At 42.4% G+C, this 17,054-nt stretch overlaps 2 protein-coding genes across 10 annotated transcripts in view; one reads left to right on the top strand and one right to left on the bottom strand.

Moving 5' to 3' along the window:
• ANKRD42 (ankyrin repeat domain 42) overlaps positions 1-14,248 on the top strand; it is a gene marked incomplete at its 5' end in the record, with an annotated part of 29,711 nt that extends 15,463 nt beyond the window's left edge. For 4 of the 9 annotated variants that reach the window (XM_082773825.1, XM_082773828.1, XM_082773827.1 and 1 more), the window contains 2 exons: positions 82-208; positions 2,030-2,593. In XM_082773825.1, coding sequence (XP_082629951.1) covers positions 82-208; positions 2,030-2,297 — 395 coding nt within the window. In that variant the 3' untranslated portion in view covers positions 2,298-2,593. Of the gene's footprint in view, positions 1-81; positions 209-2,029; positions 2,622-4,968; positions 5,766-14,205 lie in introns of those variants that run through there. The other 5 variants (XM_082773824.1, XM_082773822.1, XM_082773823.1 and 2 more) reach the window with 4 other exon arrangements.
• CCDC90B (coiled-coil domain containing 90B) lies at positions 6,361-16,610 on the bottom strand. The gene is made up of 9 exons (XM_082773901.1): positions 16,418-16,610; positions 14,516-14,635; positions 11,885-11,988; positions 10,864-10,965; positions 10,123-10,164; positions 9,970-10,041; positions 9,811-9,864; positions 8,912-9,026; positions 6,361-7,788 (listed from the first exon to the last, which is right to left on the bottom strand). Exons 1-9 carry the CDS (start codon positions 16,527-16,529, stop codon positions 7,733-7,735), a joined length of 777 nt encoding a protein of 258 aa, XP_082630027.1. The 5' UTR covers positions 16,530-16,610; the 3' UTR covers positions 6,361-7,732.
• Positions 16,611-17,054: the final 444 nt, after the last annotated feature.

The following is a 17,054-nucleotide window of genomic DNA, read 5'->3' as shown; positions in this document are numbered from 1 at the left end:
TTTCTAGGCTATTGGATTTCAGCATGACTGTCTTCAGTTCTCTCTGTTCATTTTACCTACCTGGAGATCCCTGTCTTACAGTAAGGGCCTATCGCAAGATTCAAGAACTTCAGCATCTTCTAGAAATTGCCTACAGCAACTACAAACAACTGGGAGGAATAACGGAGGAGGAGAAGAAGATGGAAAAAGAAAAAAGGGATGTTGAGAAGTAAGGTTAACTTCCTCTGGTAATGTTTAACTCAGCAAGGCCCATTTTAAAGCCTTCTTTAAGGCTACCTTACACTCAAATTGCTTTGGCCATTTTGTCTTTTCCACTTACCAACTTTAGCCAGGCCAAAAAGAAAAGGACTTCAGTGATTTTCCTGGCCATTTCTGGACTTCTGTGACCAGGATCAGCCTTACAGCACAACACAAAATATTATGTGTATGTACTTCTTTTACTTGTGCAGGACTACCTGTTCTGCCTTCAGGTATTCCTGCAGTGTACGTGCAGTAGGCTGTACATAAATCCTATGTTTTTTTTTTTTTTTTTCATCAAGGATGCTGAATACATGTATTCACTTTAATAAGTCTGAATAGAAGCATTAGTCTTAGCATGGCTTGCGTGGAAGTGCATATACAGGAGGAGTTATTCAATGACCTGTTATATTTCTTTGTCAAGAGCAGTGTGTTTCTGTGCTCATGAAGACATTAGATCATTTTCAGACCACAAAAATAGAAATCTCAGCTAACCTCCCCTTGCATGTGAAGCACTTTACATAGTTTCTGCCTAATTCTCAGGGTCTCCATTAAATAAAAGGTTTCTGTTAGATGAGTTAGATGTTTAGATGGGCAGACTGTCTAGGTTTTAAAGAAATGCCTCTATTTCTCTTAAAGATTTAGACCTTAAACAAGAAAGCAACATCCTGTCCCTACTCTATCTGTCAAACATTTGGCTGTATTTTGTTCTTAATTCTTGTAGATAAGCATGTCCATGTCCATTATGTTTTTGGGCCACTGCAAACCAAACGTGTTACTAGAGCAATACGTTTGCAGCACTGGAAAAGTCGCTGTTGACTAACAGCAGAAATGAGAGCTCATTTTGGATACAGCAGCTACTGAAAAGCTGGCAGTGCCTGTTAGAGGGCTCTTGTAAGGGATTTTGCTTTCCATGGCATGTGGGGCTAAACTAGTAAAACAGTAATTGTGAGGGTCTCTGAGGGATGTCATCTGTGGAGGCCAGAGAGCATCCCTAGATCCAGTCTGGCCTTTTGAAACCGAAATACTGCTCCTCAGGATACTGACAGACACCTGTGTATAAACCCCAAGATGCTTGTATCATATGCTAGAAAACCTCATTATTTAAAAATATTTACCAACATGATCATTTTACTAGATGAAAAGCAGGAATTGCCACTTGGGAAGGTTGTTCTTGCAGATTTTGCTGTAAGAGGCCTGGTGGGAGCTGCTGTGCAGGGCCAGGCTGCATGGCATGGAAACAAATGCCACTGCATGTATGCCACACAGTGCTGGAGCTGTGCCCCACAAATCCGGAGTGTGCAAGAAGTCACCCTGTTCCCCCAGGCACTGAGTTCCCTGCAAAAGCACAGGTTGTGCTTACAGTGTCAGTAAGGCTGACATAGACTGGTCGCTTTGGACTGAGTCAGGAATGTTTTGGTCTGGGCAATGCAGTAGCTCTTCTGTCAGCTTTTTTTCCTGCCCTGCTATTTGAATCCACAAGGCAGACATCTCCCTTTTCCTTTTAGCAGTATTCTGTCTTTGTAGCTGTGCTAACTTGTGCTACAGATGAGAGCCAGCTCAACTCCAGATGACTCAGCTGTTGAGGTCAATTGTTGTTATAAGAATATATCTGAATTATGTCTCAGCTAACCAGTTCCAGGAATCTCAGTTAATTTAGTAGCCACTGTAGGGGTGACTGATGAGAACTTGTGCAACTGTTTATCAGTCAGTGCTTCCGCTTTCCTTTAGTCGGTGCCATGCAGGCTGTCATTTGATCATTCCTCATTTGTGGTTAACCCAATCACTTTAGGAAGGATGTGGAGGAACCAGCCATAAATGAAGAAACTGCCCCTGGCCTGTCCAGAAAACCAGTTTTATACGTGTTCTCTGTTTCCTGCCAACTCTTCTACCTCTTGGGCATTTCTCCCTCTTCAGCAGCTGGAGAACGACCTGGGTTGCAGCCTGCTCAAAACCCCGAGGCTGGCTCAATGTGTGGGAAGACGTCGCCATCTCGCGGTGGAGATGGTCGTGCGCTGAGCACAGCTGATTTGTGGAGAAGGAAAAATAGCAGATGCTGAAGCTTTTGCAAAGGGTCTTAAGCCAGGAGCACACTGGAACTGCAGTTTTCTGCTGTGACTAACCTGCTCCTGAAAAAAAAAAAAAAAAACAAAACAAACAAACAAAAAAAAACAACACGTGGAGTAGTCAGGACATGCTTGGATGTGCTTTATGCTCCGTTTGTCTCCTTTGCTTTTGGCAGGGCTGTGAAGGAGCTGGAGGCTCAGCTGGAATTCGAGCGAGTCAGGCGGGAGAAGCTGGAGAGTCAGCTGGATGACTACCGTGCTGAGATAGGCCACCTGAAAGAGAGCCTGGAGAAAACCTGCAAGCCACCTGCAGCCCTGGTGCGTGCCACCCGAACTCCCCCTTTCCCAGAGTGTGGGACAGAGACTTGTCCCACTGCTTGTGCACATCCATTCTTGCTAAGATTCCACAGCATGGTGCTAGGACATGCCAGAGTAAATGTGTCAGCAGCTTTCAGCTTGGGACACTGAGGGAAGCAGCAGCCTTTGCTGCATCCTGACAGTGTCTCTGCTCTGAAAATATAGCAGTTTCTCCTTGTGCCCTGGCAGAGAAGCATCTGTATTCTTTCAGGATAGCTCTTCTCCTTGTCATTAGGTTTGTTTTCCTCCCTTTTACTCCAGACTGGGAAGTGAATGGGCAGAGTGCTGTACTGCTGTGTGCAATGACTGATTTCAGCAAGTGGTCTCGTGTCATCTTAATTATCAAGTCCACTGACAGCAAAGCAGATACTGGCATGAACGATTGGTTGACTTAGCAGGCAAAGACAGAAAATGTATAGACACATTTTTAATCAAATCTGAGAACAGATCAGAAGTTCACATGCTAAGTTTGGGGACAGGAGAGCTGGCTTTTCAGGTCTCCCTCTGCCACATATAATCTCCCACAAGACAATGTGATAAGTCAATGTCCTGTTTCTCAGATCTTTGCCATGCAGTCCAGCCTTTGGTGAGGCACCTGGGCTCCTGCTGCTACGGCTGGTGGGAAGTGGTGTGCAGTGACACTGCTGGGTTGTCCAAAGAGAGCCAGTGTGAAAGGTGCACGGCCTGGCTGTTCAATGCTGTTCTTGGACCTTTGTTTACCGGCTGTTTTGGCCATTGCACTGCCTTGGCCATGCAACTGGTTGTTGGTCCTGCTATAACCAGTCTAAAAGTCAGCTGAGGAGTCACTGACAACATGGGGCACTTGGATTTAGGGCCTTCCTCTGCCAAAGAGGGGCCTGAAGATGCGTCCCCAGGGACTGCTTCGGCCAGCACAGTGTCAGCTCTACTGAAATGGTGCCATAGTCACCCCCCCCCCCCCCGCTTATGGTTGTGTGGCCACTGTAACTCAATATTCACAGATCCAGAGGGAGGGAGGGAGGGAAAACAGGTGTACAGGCTGTTGGGGCAGTCATATGGGATGGGGAAGCTGGTCTGTGCTTCACATGGAACATTTACTTATTTCTTGGAAGAGAAATTTTGTTGCTGGATAAGCACTGATATCTTCAGCCAGGTTTGAATGACAGCTTGGTATTTGGAGCATCCCTACTAGACAAGGGTCCTTTTCCAAGCGTGATGGGAAAAAAAATGCTTAGTGAGTGCATTGGGCAGGAAACACGCAGCTAGAGCTCAGTTTTCCTACTGTTTAAGCCACGTGTGGGTTTAGCCTTCGCTTGAGTAGTTAAATGTGGACTGTGGGACCCTTTGGCTGTACCAAGTCTCCTACTGGATGGCCAGTACAAATGGTGCTTTTGCAGATATCATCCTTCCAGCATGGCCTGCTTACCATCTGCTGAGTCAAATGGCTTTAAAGGACACTGAGACATTTCTAAGAAATTATGAATAGCTTCCAAAAATACCGTTTTTTGTTTGTTTGTTTGTTTGTTTGTTTGTTGTTGTTGCTTTGAGGGCTTCTGAGCCACAGAGCAGTCGGAATTGCTGTTGTTTTCTTGCAGCTTTCCCTTGGAACTTGCATTACACAGCTTGTTCCATCTCTGTCTACCCCATTCCATGGTTTCTTCCTCCTGCCCTCCCTTGCAGGACTGTTTCTGCACCTCTCCTGCGTACAGTTTCCCCTCTCTGTTACCTGTCCCTGTTTTCCTTGCCACCACATACACACTGTGAAGCTCCCACAGCTGTTTGCTTTCTGTTATGTCCTCAGAGCTGAGCTCTTCCCTGCTGCTGCCACCCTCTGGCTGGCCAAGTGCTTTCTCCTTTTGAAAAAAAAAAATCACTTTCTGCTTCCACAGCACACTGTAGGATGTTACCCATTCTACTTACCTGGCAGGTTTAAAAATCTGAGATAACTACAACATAGTGCCCTCATTCCTACGGTGGAGGAGTGGCTGTAGGTAGTTTGCTACCAGTAGCAGTCTGGGAAAGCACCACTGGCCATTAAATTAATGGTGATCAATCAGATTGACATGTGATTACGTGTCAGTAGCTGAGGCAGGAGGCAACTTCCACTGAGGCAGATTTTCAAAAACTGCTGTGACTGCTGTAACCAAGGGACCTTCAAATTTTGCCTTGCTGTGACTGCTATCTCATGCCCTGCCACTATATTCTACTCCGGCTTCAGCACAAATACAGTATTCTGTGGTTATTAAAGCCATGGATTTCTAAAGCCTGTCTTGGGAGGTAGCAAGTTTCAGTGATGGCTGTTTAATTGCTGTAACATCCTTTGTTTCAGAAAACTGAAACCATCTCCAATTCTCGCAAAGAGAAAAAGAAAGTAAAGAAAAAACCAGCCTGCAACTCTGGCAGAGTGTTTGTGAGACCGCGCTGAGGACTGAACCTCAGTCAAGGGGCTGGAAGACCTGAGGAGGTAGTGGCAATATTTTACACCATGCAAAGTGTTTGCGAAGTCTAGTTCCACAGATGTGCTGTGGTTCACTGAATTTCATGGAACTACTCTCCTAGTTTTCTGGCATAGAATATACTGTTAGATCTCTGCAACAGCATAAAAACCAAACCAAACCAAAACAAACAAAAAAAATAAAATAATAAAAAAACCCCACACTGTCAGACTTCTGTTCCTGTCCAGGTAGTAGTTAACAGCTTTACAAACTGTAGCATTTGAGAGAAAACTGCAGCAATGTCATGGGATCTAGGGTTCTAGGAAAGTATCCTCATCTACTAGTCTTTGTACTACTGCCTTAAAGAAATAAAATAAAGCACCTTACCTCAGTCAGAACCAGCAACATGGTCCTGAAGCAGTGTCTGGGACAAGTACTTGCTGAACAGCGGGGAACAGGTGCCAGGCCCCTCACTTTCCACCTTCAAGCCATTCCTAAATAAGCCCTGAAGCTATTCCTTTGTGAGGTGCCAGATAAACTGCAGCGGTGGGCCCCCGACTCTAAATCAAGGCTGAGGATATCACTAGGTTACAGGGCATGTTGCGGTTAGGAATAGCAATCCTGACATCCCTGCCCTGACATTTAATGGCTTTACACGTAATAGATTTTTTTCTCTTATATGCATGCTATTGTGAAGTTATTTTCCTCTGGAGCTCCCACCATGCATTAACATTTTGGCTGTCTCTGTTCCAATAAATCTTTGTATTATAGATGGTAATTTGCTAGTGCTTGAATCCTCATCTGTCTTCTCCTTAGCTACCTAAGGAAACAATCTCTGCAAGTTTTGAAGTTACTGGAAAAAAATCAAATTGTATTTGTGTGCATACACAAGAGACTGTGGGAGAGGCATGCTACAGAACAGCATAAGCCTTGTTACAAAGAGGAGAAATCCAGTCTCCAGAGCCCTCCTCAAGGTGTAGGTGGTAGGAAGCTGTAGTAGATAAAATTTCATACATCACTGCTGGAGCTATTCTCATGTAGGAATAGTGCAAAAGATGAACATAGGTCTTTCAGCGAACTTCAGAAATAGTTATAGCTCATACTAGGATGGATTTGTATATGCAACAGTTACAAGAGACAAGTCACTGCCTGAAGTTCTTGCTGCTGGCTCCTGTGCCTATGTCACTAGCACAACAGAAAAGACAGCCTCATTTCTCAACACAACAGCACTGTGCTCATTATAGACCCCACATTTTTACAATCTGGTAATCTGTATTAAAGTCTCTCAGACAGCAAATGTAAGAGATTAATTTTATTTTCATAAATGTAGATGGCAAATACATAATGTCATGCACTGAATACAAGAACTTGCAGGATAGCAGCAAGTTCAACTGCAAACAGAACTGCAATACAAAAGTTGCCACTATACAGCACTATAAACTCTGTACCCCATAAAGGGCTTACTCTGATAAAGTTTAGTCCAGGAAAGGCTTTTTTATTTTTTATTATTACTATTAAAAGAAATCTACCTAAGCATAGGCATTTGTACTCAAGATGTGACTGCTTCAGGGAAGGCATCCACCCTTTACATCCCATCTCTGGAACTAGAGCTGTGAAGGCCTTGCAGAAAGCAGAGGAGGGATCATCACCTGAAGGTTGAGCCTGCCTCACAGCATTACGGACCACTCCAGAGGAGCATGGAGATGGGAGCAGGACAACCAGAGCCACATTGGCACTATCTGAGGTGCTGAGTTTCTGTGCCACAAGCCCGATCTGATATCCAGAAAACACACAACTGTTTTTTGGAAATACTTGGTACTCCTTGAAGGGAGGAGTTAAGAGCACTTGTCAGTCCCAGGGTTGTATGCAGTTGGTGAGAACAGAGGCATTTCCCCTCGGAAAGAGGAGGACAGAAATTATCCCATTAGAGAACTGGCCTCTGGGGTTACAGAGATTGTAAGAGATATTAAAAATAACTAAATCTGTAGAGACATTTTCATTTTACATGAGATTTTAACTGTATGTAAACCATTTTTCAAGAAGAACACGGATTCTTTAGTAAAGGCCTTGGAGTGTGTTTATATATATATATAAATATATATATATATATTCATATTTATTTATGAAAATAGAAAACGAAAGGGCCAAGCTTCAACCCATCACAAAAAACAGGCACAGACTAAAGGCAAACATCCAGCTCCTATTTTTCAGATTACGTTGCTTGGTCAGGTTAGATCTGCTGGAATTCTCCTGTGTTGGTAATACTAATTTAGAAACAGTAGTCCCATATTCTCATGGGTATGTCAAGTATTTAGTATCTCCAGTTTGAGTGGAGCTGAGAGCACTGGAAGTGTTCTAAAATACAACAGACTTGATTCTAAAACCTATTAGGAAACACTTGCTGATTTTATATAGGAAATCTTTTGAAATAAATACATTATTCAATAGGGGACAATGAAATATTACTATTAGTTGCCTACTCCACACTCAATTATTTTGATCTTTAGTGTTACAAAGTCAGAAAACACTTCAGTGCACACTAAGAGTATCAAAACAAAAAGGTACCAAATTTATCTAAGCTCAACTGTGATCATCTAGTTGATGTTGCTTGGGTGGCCTTTTCTCCAGCTGTATTTGATGCATTCATTCCATTTACATCTATTTCCAGAACCTGTAAAATCCCAGTGCTATTGCTAAGCAAGTGAATACTGAAGCTGTAAAAAAAAAAAAAAAAAGTAGTAATTAGATGAATGCTAAATCATATCACCTTTTAAATACAGGAAATTAATTGCAAACATATAGAAGGATAACTAAAGTACTACTTCTGAAACTTCCTCTATTGTTACAGCTGTGAAAATTCTGGAAAACAATGACTTGTCTCAGGTGCAGCATCCTGCATGGTAGCACTGCCTAGACAGTGAGACAGGTCAAACTACTTAGCAGCCTGCAGAACCATTTTTTCAGGAACACATCTGAGTCACAGTGGATAACAGAGCACAACAGACTACAGTGATTTTTACTGTTGTTGCCCATCTATCAGTAACTGTATTACAAAATAGAAGGCTGTATCAGGTCTTTCATTAAACATGATTAAAAAGATTTTCCACTGAGCAAAATGACAACACGCATTTCACATGACACTAGGATATCATCTCTGAAGTTTGATGAGTTGTCTTCCAGATTTGTTGAACCAGTGTTTTCCCTCTGAACTTGTTCTCTTTTCCAAATGTAACTAGGTTTCCCTCTGAACTTGTTCTTACTTCCAAATATAATGTGTAACTGCCTTCTTATCCAGCTCAAATGAAATACAGATTGCATTGGTTACACATTGAAAACTCCATCACAAATCAGACAAATTTGTTCTGCTTTGTAGAGGAACTCTACAAAGTACTGCCACAGTGAAACTGTGTAGAAGTCAGAATAGGAGATGGAACTGCTCACTCTTAGGCTAATCCTCAAAGCTTGCTAACATTCTCAAGCAATCTCTGGAAAACTTTTGAAGCAACCCTGCCACATAAACTGTCAGAGTAGACAGGGTATTTTGATTTCTTTCCCAACCTATTTATTTATTTATTTTAATGTCCATGGTCCTCCTAATCCCAGGTTGGGGCACAATCATACACCAACCGCAGTGTTTGTTGTGTTCTCACCTCTTCTGTGCTATGTGTTCCATTTCTTTCAATCATGGGGGGGGAAGCCCCCACCAAATTTGAGTTATCAGCTGCTGCGCAGCTGACTTTTTGAATTCACTTGGCGAGTAATCTTGAGTAAGTCTTGAAAAAAAATTTACACATCCAAAACACTCCACTGGCACTCACCTCCTTGCCTATCACATACCTGCCAAGTAACGTATTGTATCCAGTTTATTCGATTCCATCAGTGTTTTTAAGGAAGCTATTTCAGTGTCAATTTTATTACTGATTTCTGAAATAACGCTGTTGGTACTTGAATCCTGAAACATTAAGAGAGGGCATATATTTGACAATGATCTCAAGCTTTGCAAAACCAAACAGAAATACCATGCTACCAGCAACAAGAAAGAGAAATTTCCAACCTATCAGTGAAGTAAAATATTTAATTCCTAAGTGATCTTCGAAAACACAGAACAGCATTTAATACAATCCAGGAAGGATATTAAGGATGGAAATAGAAAAAGAGAAAAAAAATCTGTATGACCTAAGTTTTATCTCTGATTTGCCAAGTGCCTCCTAAAGGAGGCATTCTACAATGTGCAGATAGTACCCCTGAATTTTTGCTGAACAAAGTTTTAAGAATTCACGAGCCATATCTGGGAAATGGATGAGATGCTGAAGATGGGAAACGTCCATCATCAGCCTCTTAAGATTTCAGTGCCTTCAAGGAGGCTTTAAGGACTGCCAGCCCTTGAAACTTGCTTGGCTGTAGGTATCTGAACCATCCCACTGGCAGGGCTGACCAGCTCATCCCTTAGCACTGGGGAGAGCAGCATGCTGGTGCATGCCCACCTGTAACAGCCTACACAAAGGCACTCTGGAAGGGAGGGAATGAGTCTTGTACACCTTCTGCTTGGGTGATGTTTTGCACAAATCCCCCACACTGAAGCAATAATCATGTACAACATGTGTATGTGATACATGCTGACATTTTGTTTTACTACATTCAAGTATCTATTAAGCTTCTCAAAAGCTGTGTGTTCATGCAACATGTAATGTATAACTATCCTGCTCAATATAAAATGGCTTTTATTCACTACTTACTTTTTTATGAAACTCTGTAGTTGCCTCCATCAATTTCCTTTCTTGATCTGTAAACTGTGGATAAAAGATAAATTACAATTGTAGATAAAGATAAATTACAATTTATGTCATTACCAAATGACATAAAACTGGGCAGAGTATCTTCATAGACCAGCTTACCATATCTGTCACTCTGCTCCTCTCCAGGTTTATATCTAGCTTACTGTCAGCTCGGATTTTACCGGTTTCATTCTGTAGAACAAAAAAAAATATCAAGAAAATAACTATTTAATTCCCCCAGCATGAGTGTATAGCTACTTGCTGTTTACTCACCATTAACTGCTGTTTAACTTGATCTAATTCAATTTTCATTTTCTAGATGAAGAGGAAAAAAAGTTTTTAGTAAAGTCAGAAAAATGCTGGCCAAGCCAATCAGTTCTGTGTTACTGCTGTAAGTGATTACTCTTCCACAATTTTTCTCTCAGCAGAGCAATTTATTCCTAGTTATGCTAGTTAGGCTATTTAATCTATATCCTATAGATTATCTATATTCTGTGTAGTATATCTATCCAGCCAGATATGATCTGCTGGAAATTTTTCATAAAGCAAAGGAATCATTTTGTGAAGACTTACAATGAAGATCTTGTGATTCTCAGACTAAAGAGAGCAGAAAAACACTAAAATGCTGTCAGGCAAAACTAAAACATGTCTAAATCACCAGTTTAATTAAATTGTTGCAAAGAAATGGCTGACTGTTCTCCCTGGATTATGCTCTTAATGGTGACAAGGCTAATGGAATCATCCCTAAATAAAAATACAGAAGGTGATTACAAGATGTGACCATTTTTTTCTCTTTCCAGAGGAATTAAACAAGTTGTATGAAATTAAATATACTTTTATACAATCCCAGAAGTTGCAACATATAAACATTTCAACTCCTGGTAAAAAGCATCCATAATTACTTCTATGTAAATATTTTGCACCACAGAAATATACAACAAATATAATCCAATTTAATTACACTAAATGAACTGCAATTTAACTGCTTACTTAAAAATGCTTGTTTATTAGTACCTCATTCTCAGCTCTCAAGTTTGCAAATTCACTTTTTTCCAGAATAACCATATCTTTTCGAATGGAGTCCAAATGTGCCATTATCTGCTGTAAAGTTATTTCCTTAGAAACAACAAAAAAAAGTCAATGATTAAGTTTCACACTTTCCAATAAGAAAAGATTTTAATGTTTAAACTTACGAAATTAGCTACAGCAAAGCATAAAAACATGAAGGGTCTCCAACAGGAAAGTGACAGAATCATAGAATTTCATGGCTGCAACTGTTTTTTGACAGACTTGAGAAAAGCAGACTGTGTTTTTTCCAGTTGCTTTTATGTTAACTCTGAATTTAAGCAAAAAAGCCAGAGGTATCTAGTCTAAGCATTTATGAAGTGAAACAAAAAAAATTCAGATTTGTCCTTCCATTTTCAATGAATGTTCAGTAGCTTATCAAACAAGTTGGCAGTTTGAATCCAGCTCCTAACTAAGCACTTAGGGGCATCCACAGCTTCTCTGTCAGGGCAGCCTGTTCCACTGCCTCCCCACCCTCTGAGTGAAGAATTTCCTCCTTATATCTAATCTAAACCTACCCTCTTGTAGTTTAAAGCCATTCCCCCTTGTCCTATCACTGCAACTCCTGACAAAGAGTCCCTCCCCAGCTTTCCTGCAGGACACTGTAGGTACTGGCAGGCTGCTGTAAGGTCTTCCTGGAGCCTTCTCTTCCCAAGGCTGAACAACTCCAACTCCCTCAGACTGTCTTCACAGGAGAGGTGCTACAGCCCTCTCATCATCCATGTAGTTCTCTAGATTCGCTCTAACAATTCCATGTCCTTCTTGGACCCCAGAGCTGAAGGCAGGGCTCCAGGTGGGGTCTCATGAGAGCACAGCAGAGGAGGACAGAGGGTATTCTTAGCATCACCCTGAGACCTAGCTCAGTAAGCTATTTATAGTACTATAGAGAGTTGCACTTGTTCTTTAAATATGCAAGCATGTGCCATTATACTTATACAGTGCTGAATACACACCATAAATAAGTTCTTACCTGCTGAGCCTGGGTAACCATATCCTTATAGACTGTGTCTAAACTGACATTCGACAGGGTGATTAATGCCGATACAATGGTCTCTGCTTGTTCTTTTGCAAAGCCTGAAAAACAGGTGAAGGATGAGAAATTAAGGTAACATTAGAAGGCTGGGTGACGAGTAGAGCAAGAGGTCCACAATAAATCGGGACACTGAAGTGCTGTACATAGTTACAGTAGCAAACGGGAAATCACACAGTTACTGAAAACTGATGGTGAAAGCTGGTCAGTGTGACATGTCACTACTTAAAAAACAGACAATGCTGCAAAAACCTGAAGATCATTAACTTTCAATACACTGAAACAGTCTTTGCAAGCAGCTGATGGGACTACCAAATTTCTGTACTGTTTAACTGCTAATGCGTTATAAAAATAGTTGAGCAAAATTTTACTTTATTATAAACCTTTGCAAATTCTACTAAACCCAAACTTACCTTTGGCCATGCACCACGTATCCTACAGAATAATAAAATTAAAAGGTGAGTCTGCATATATTCAAAGTTTCCTGCACAGGTGTGAATACATGTAAAACTCATTTGAAAACTGCTGTATCTATTGACTTTACAATTCAGGCTGCAAGATGTGTGCTTTCTGAGGATAAAAATTACACTTTGTTGATAGCTCAGTGCAATTTTGAACTGTTTGAAGATGATGTATGGTAAAGAGTGGAAAAAAAAAAAAAGCTGCCACGTCAGTTAAATCTGATTCAGTGCTGTGGGCTTGGACCCTAACAATCTATTTCCAGCAATCTCTCTGATGTGTTGTATTTCAGTTGCTCCATTTCCCAGCTTGGGATCAATTAACTTTTCATTGAAATATGCTTTCAAAGCAAATTATTGAGAAAAACATCAGTGAACTCTTCTGAAGTACAGGACTCTAACTGTACCACTGGCTTGTATTATTACAAAAGCTCTCATGCTTTATGACATTTTTCTTCCACTAAGAGGTGTGGTTGCATCGCTTCAGTTTCTCTAAATTTTCAGGGTTGCTTAGGTTCTTGCTATTTCTTTTGCTTTTCCTCTATTCTTACTTGCTGCTTGGAAGTTTAGAAAATGTGAAGAAATTCATACATGCAAGAGTTAAGACACCAGAGCCTGAAAACTGTCTGCAGCAAGTCTGACAAACATTAAAAGCATCCCTTAGCTTTGTGATTTCTTTTACCTTTTCAAAGGTAAAATAATTTTTTCACCTTTTTTCTTTACCTTTTTTGTGATTTCTTTTAACTTTACCTTTACAGCCCTGTCACTGTGATACTAAAGGGTCTGTTGTAGTTATGGAACAAATTAATAAACTGCTTTACAACAGCAGACCAGCATCAGACAGACTTCACCTTACGTTCTAAAGGAACTAGACAGAGAAATAGCTGAATGTGTACTCAGGACAAGTAACATCTAACAAGCTATCCTGGCTCCTCGAGTACTGGAAAGTGACAAATACAACATCAGTTCTAACAATAATTCCAGAAGAGATGTAAAGAACCAGGGGCTGACAAGTCAGACACACATGAAATGAACAAAAACAGAAAAAAAAATATATTAGCGTACTATTAAGAGTCTTCTAAGTACTAAGACACATTATTAGTAGACCTTAACAATGGAAAAAATCCTAACTCAATTGGATAAAGCTGCAGCTGTCACTTAGGAGAAAGATCTTGCGATTGTAACAGAGAATTGATAGCCTGACAAAAACATCAGCTCAATGCTTAGGAGGATCACCAGAGCAAACCAAACTTTAGGAATTATTTAGGAAAAAAAAAAAAAAGAGTAGAGAATAAAATAGATGTGATGTCAGTTTTCAAATCCATGGGACATCCAGTTGTCAGGTAATGCCAGCAGCTCTGTTCCTGCCCCTATGAGGCAGCTACTGCTTGGGAAAATCCAATGAACTAAGAATCTTCTGTTTGAAAAAAAAATAATGATGGAGGAACATGACATACGTTTACATAATCTTAAGAGACGTGAGAGATCAAATGTTCATTCCTCCTTCCTTCCAAAGGACTGAGGGGCATCAAATTAACACAGTTGAAGCCAGGTTCTACATAAACAAAAGGAAGTATTTTTCCACACAATGAGTGGCCTTCTGAAACTCCATGACAAAGGATGTTGTGGGTACTAACCGGCCCAGAGTAGTTCAGGGCCTTAATGAACTTACAGAAGGAATTCCCTTGGAGGTCACCAAAACTCCTACCCAGCACAAAAGACCTCCAAGGTGAGAGCAGCTGGAGACCTAGAAGGTATGAGGAATGTGCCACTCATCTGCCCCATTTTTACACTCTTCTGCAGACAAAGACTCGCAGTCCTGCTAAGGGACAGAACCCCGGGCTAGACAGGTCCTTCAGCTGACAAAAGACAACCACATTCACTAAATAAAAGAACAGGTATTAAGGATATATCATGCTGGAAGATGCTATGTAAATTTACCTACAGCTACAAAAAAAGGTAAATTTAATGTAAGATTTAATTTGTATGGTTACAGAAGCATCAAAAAGTATCAGATGCCTAGCCTGCACCAGATTTTAGTACTTTAGTACTGAAGTACTATAGTACTTTAATTCCAAGTTTTTCTGTGAATTATTTAACAGACATCACTTACCGTGGGCTTCCAGATCCTGCACTAAGGCATGAGTATCAAAAGTCACTCTCCTCTGCTCCAGTGGAGTGATATCAACTCTTCTCACATCGTATGAATTCCTAAGGAGCGTGGCAGCAAAACCTGGAAGTGACAAACAGGTCTCTGAAACTTCACCCAGTTGGTTTATCATGCGATACGGTAATTTTCTTTCACCGTAGAAAAGCCACATGGAAGTTGCAACAAAAAGCTGCGTCCTTTTGGTTCCCTGGTTACAGCACACATCTGAAGCCACCAGTCCTCTCTTTTCTTAGGGAATCTATACCACCCAGGACTTGCACATCAATTTTAAGTGCGTTCATATAACTAGAGAGCCGTGCAGGACAAGCATCCCGATACACAAGAAATAAAACTACCACAAGTAACAACAATAGGAGAAACCTGATTTAAGTGATGTTTCTCAACTTTTAAAACATGACCTTTCCAACACACTGGCAGTTTCTGCTGCTTACTGTTAACAATTGTTTGGCTCTTCACAGAATCCCTTGACTATATTCTCTTTACACATTCTCCTACCGCTATCCAGCGGAGAGTGCCAGGCGTGCAGATAAAGGTACACACACATTACACAGATCTAACATTCAGGATTAATTTGTTGGTTCACCAGTAACTGGGTGAAAAAGCAATGCTGGTACCTAACACATCCTAGATTTCCTTAGATCAAGACCCACCCTGCTTATTGTGTTAGTAACTTCCCACAGGATGCTTTTGGCTTCTCCACCTTTATTTCAAGGATACTTTTCAGTTCATCTCATCACCATACACCTTGCTGATTGCATTCTGACAGAATCTTTGTTATCAAAAATGCTCTGTTACTTCTAAATGCACACTTACTTGAAACCTCCCTGTCTCTCTCTGTTAATGAAACTGTTTTTTCTTTTCTTTAGGTGTTTACTTGAATGCTTTTTATCATTTAAACCAAAAGGAAGTTATGCTGTGACACTGCTAGATAAGTGCTACCTTTTATCGTCTCTAAAGAAGTGACTTAAACTAAGCTAGATGTAGTATCCAAATCAAAGTCCATGTTAGATTTAAGATGAGAGAAAAGAAAAAAAGCGTGTTTACATACATGAACTACATACAACTCATTGCAAGTAACTCTAAAACTTAACACCCTTCCCATTGAGTCATAACAGCTTTCATTTATAGAGCTCTTTGTCTGCTAAATGTGTCGACTGATTTTTTCTCCGGGTTTACCAGGGCTTGCAGTGACAGGAAAAGTGGCAATAGTTTTGCTGAAAGAGAGCATGTTTCAACTGGACTTATGCTAGATTTTTTTTTCCTTTTAAACAATGAGGTGGTGAGGCCCTGGCACAGGCTGCCCAGAGGAGCTGTGGATGCCCCATCCCCGGAGGTGTTCAAGGCCAGGCTGATGGGGCTTTGGGCAGCCTGCTCAGCTGGGAGGTGTAGGGAGGCTTGGTATTGAAGGTCTTTAAAGGTCCCTTCCGACCCAAGCTGTGATTCTGTGACACGTCTGACACCGCCTCTCTCAAAAAAGCTAATATTACAGCACAAATCTTCTGGTACCCTATACAAGCTGCCAGCACTCTGAGCACACCTCTCCGTGCCCCTCCACTACCTTCTACTGCTCCTCCTGCACCCGAGAGCTGCTGCCAGCCCCCCAGCTCCTGCGGGCACCTCCTCCCCCGGCAGCCGTTCTGCGCTCCCCCCGCAGAGGCCCCCACGACCCCCTTCAGGGAGGCCGCCCCCGCCGAGGGCCCAGCTCCCCCCCACGCCACCTCCACCCCGAGGCCCCCTCCTGCCGCCTCCGCCCCGCGTCACCGGGCGGCTCCCGGGGCTCGCCCGTGGGCTCTGCGGCTCCCAGCGGGCCGCGAGCCAAACCACGGCCCCTCGGCCGCCTCTCACCTCTGCGAGGAACCGGAGGGAGCGCGGCCCGAGACGGCTGAAGGGGGAGCGGGGCCGGCCGGGAGGCGGCCCCGGAGGCGAGGAGCGCAGCGCGGCGCCCGCCGCCCCTCATCGCCGCCCCAGCCGCCAGGCGCCAGGCACCGCCCGCCCGCCGCACCGCCCTCCTCCGCTCGGCCCCGCGGGCAGCGCTGGGAAGCGGAGGCCTCGGAGGGACGGCGAGCAGGGGAGGAGCCGTAGCGCAGAGAGCAGGAAGGGCTCCGGCCGCCGCTTTGGGTTGTCGGCGGGCTTCCCTCAGGCGCCGTGGTGGGGTCGTCCTCGCTTACCAGCTCTGGTTATCGCCAGCAACTTTGGCTATATGCAGTGAAGAGTTACATATGCGTGAAGTTTCCCAGTATGCCTATATATGTATAACCTATCCCCTCTTTGGGATTAAGCAAACCCCCATTCTTCTGTGAAATGTGTTCATCTGATTTGTGTCAATACGGAACAATGCTAGGGCCGCATGATGGAATGTGACCTGTCTTACATACCCTTGTATAACCACAAGTCTGAGAGAAACAGAGTGGTTAGCGTATATAGTTCTTGTATCTTGCAAAAGAATGGTCTAGCAATTCGTGTCAATAAGGGATTTGAAGGG

This window comes from Aythya marila (assembly GCF_965140915.1).
Source record: "Aythya marila genome assembly, chromosome: 1".
Classification (NCBI taxonomy): domain Eukaryota; kingdom Metazoa; phylum Chordata; class Aves; order Anseriformes; family Anatidae; genus Aythya; species Aythya marila.
The sequence above is the reverse complement of the archived record's forward strand: the minus strand, read 5'-3'. Positions and strand labels throughout refer to the sequence as shown.

Excerpts from the sequence above, each read along its gene's own strand:
- CCDC90B (XM_082773901.1), bottom strand. The coding sequence starts at position 16,529 with ATGAGGGGCGGCGGGCGCCGCGCTGCGCTCCTCGCCTCCGGGGCCGCC. Across the intron at positions 9,865-9,969 it reads GGAGCAGAGTGACAGATATG|TTTACAGATCAAGAAAGGAA; the intron begins GTAAGCTGGTCT and ends TTTTATCCACAG. Across the intron at positions 7,789-8,911 it reads TACAATACGTTACTTGGCAG|CTTCAGTATTCACTTGCTTA; the intron begins GTATGTGATAGG and ends TTTTTTTTACAG.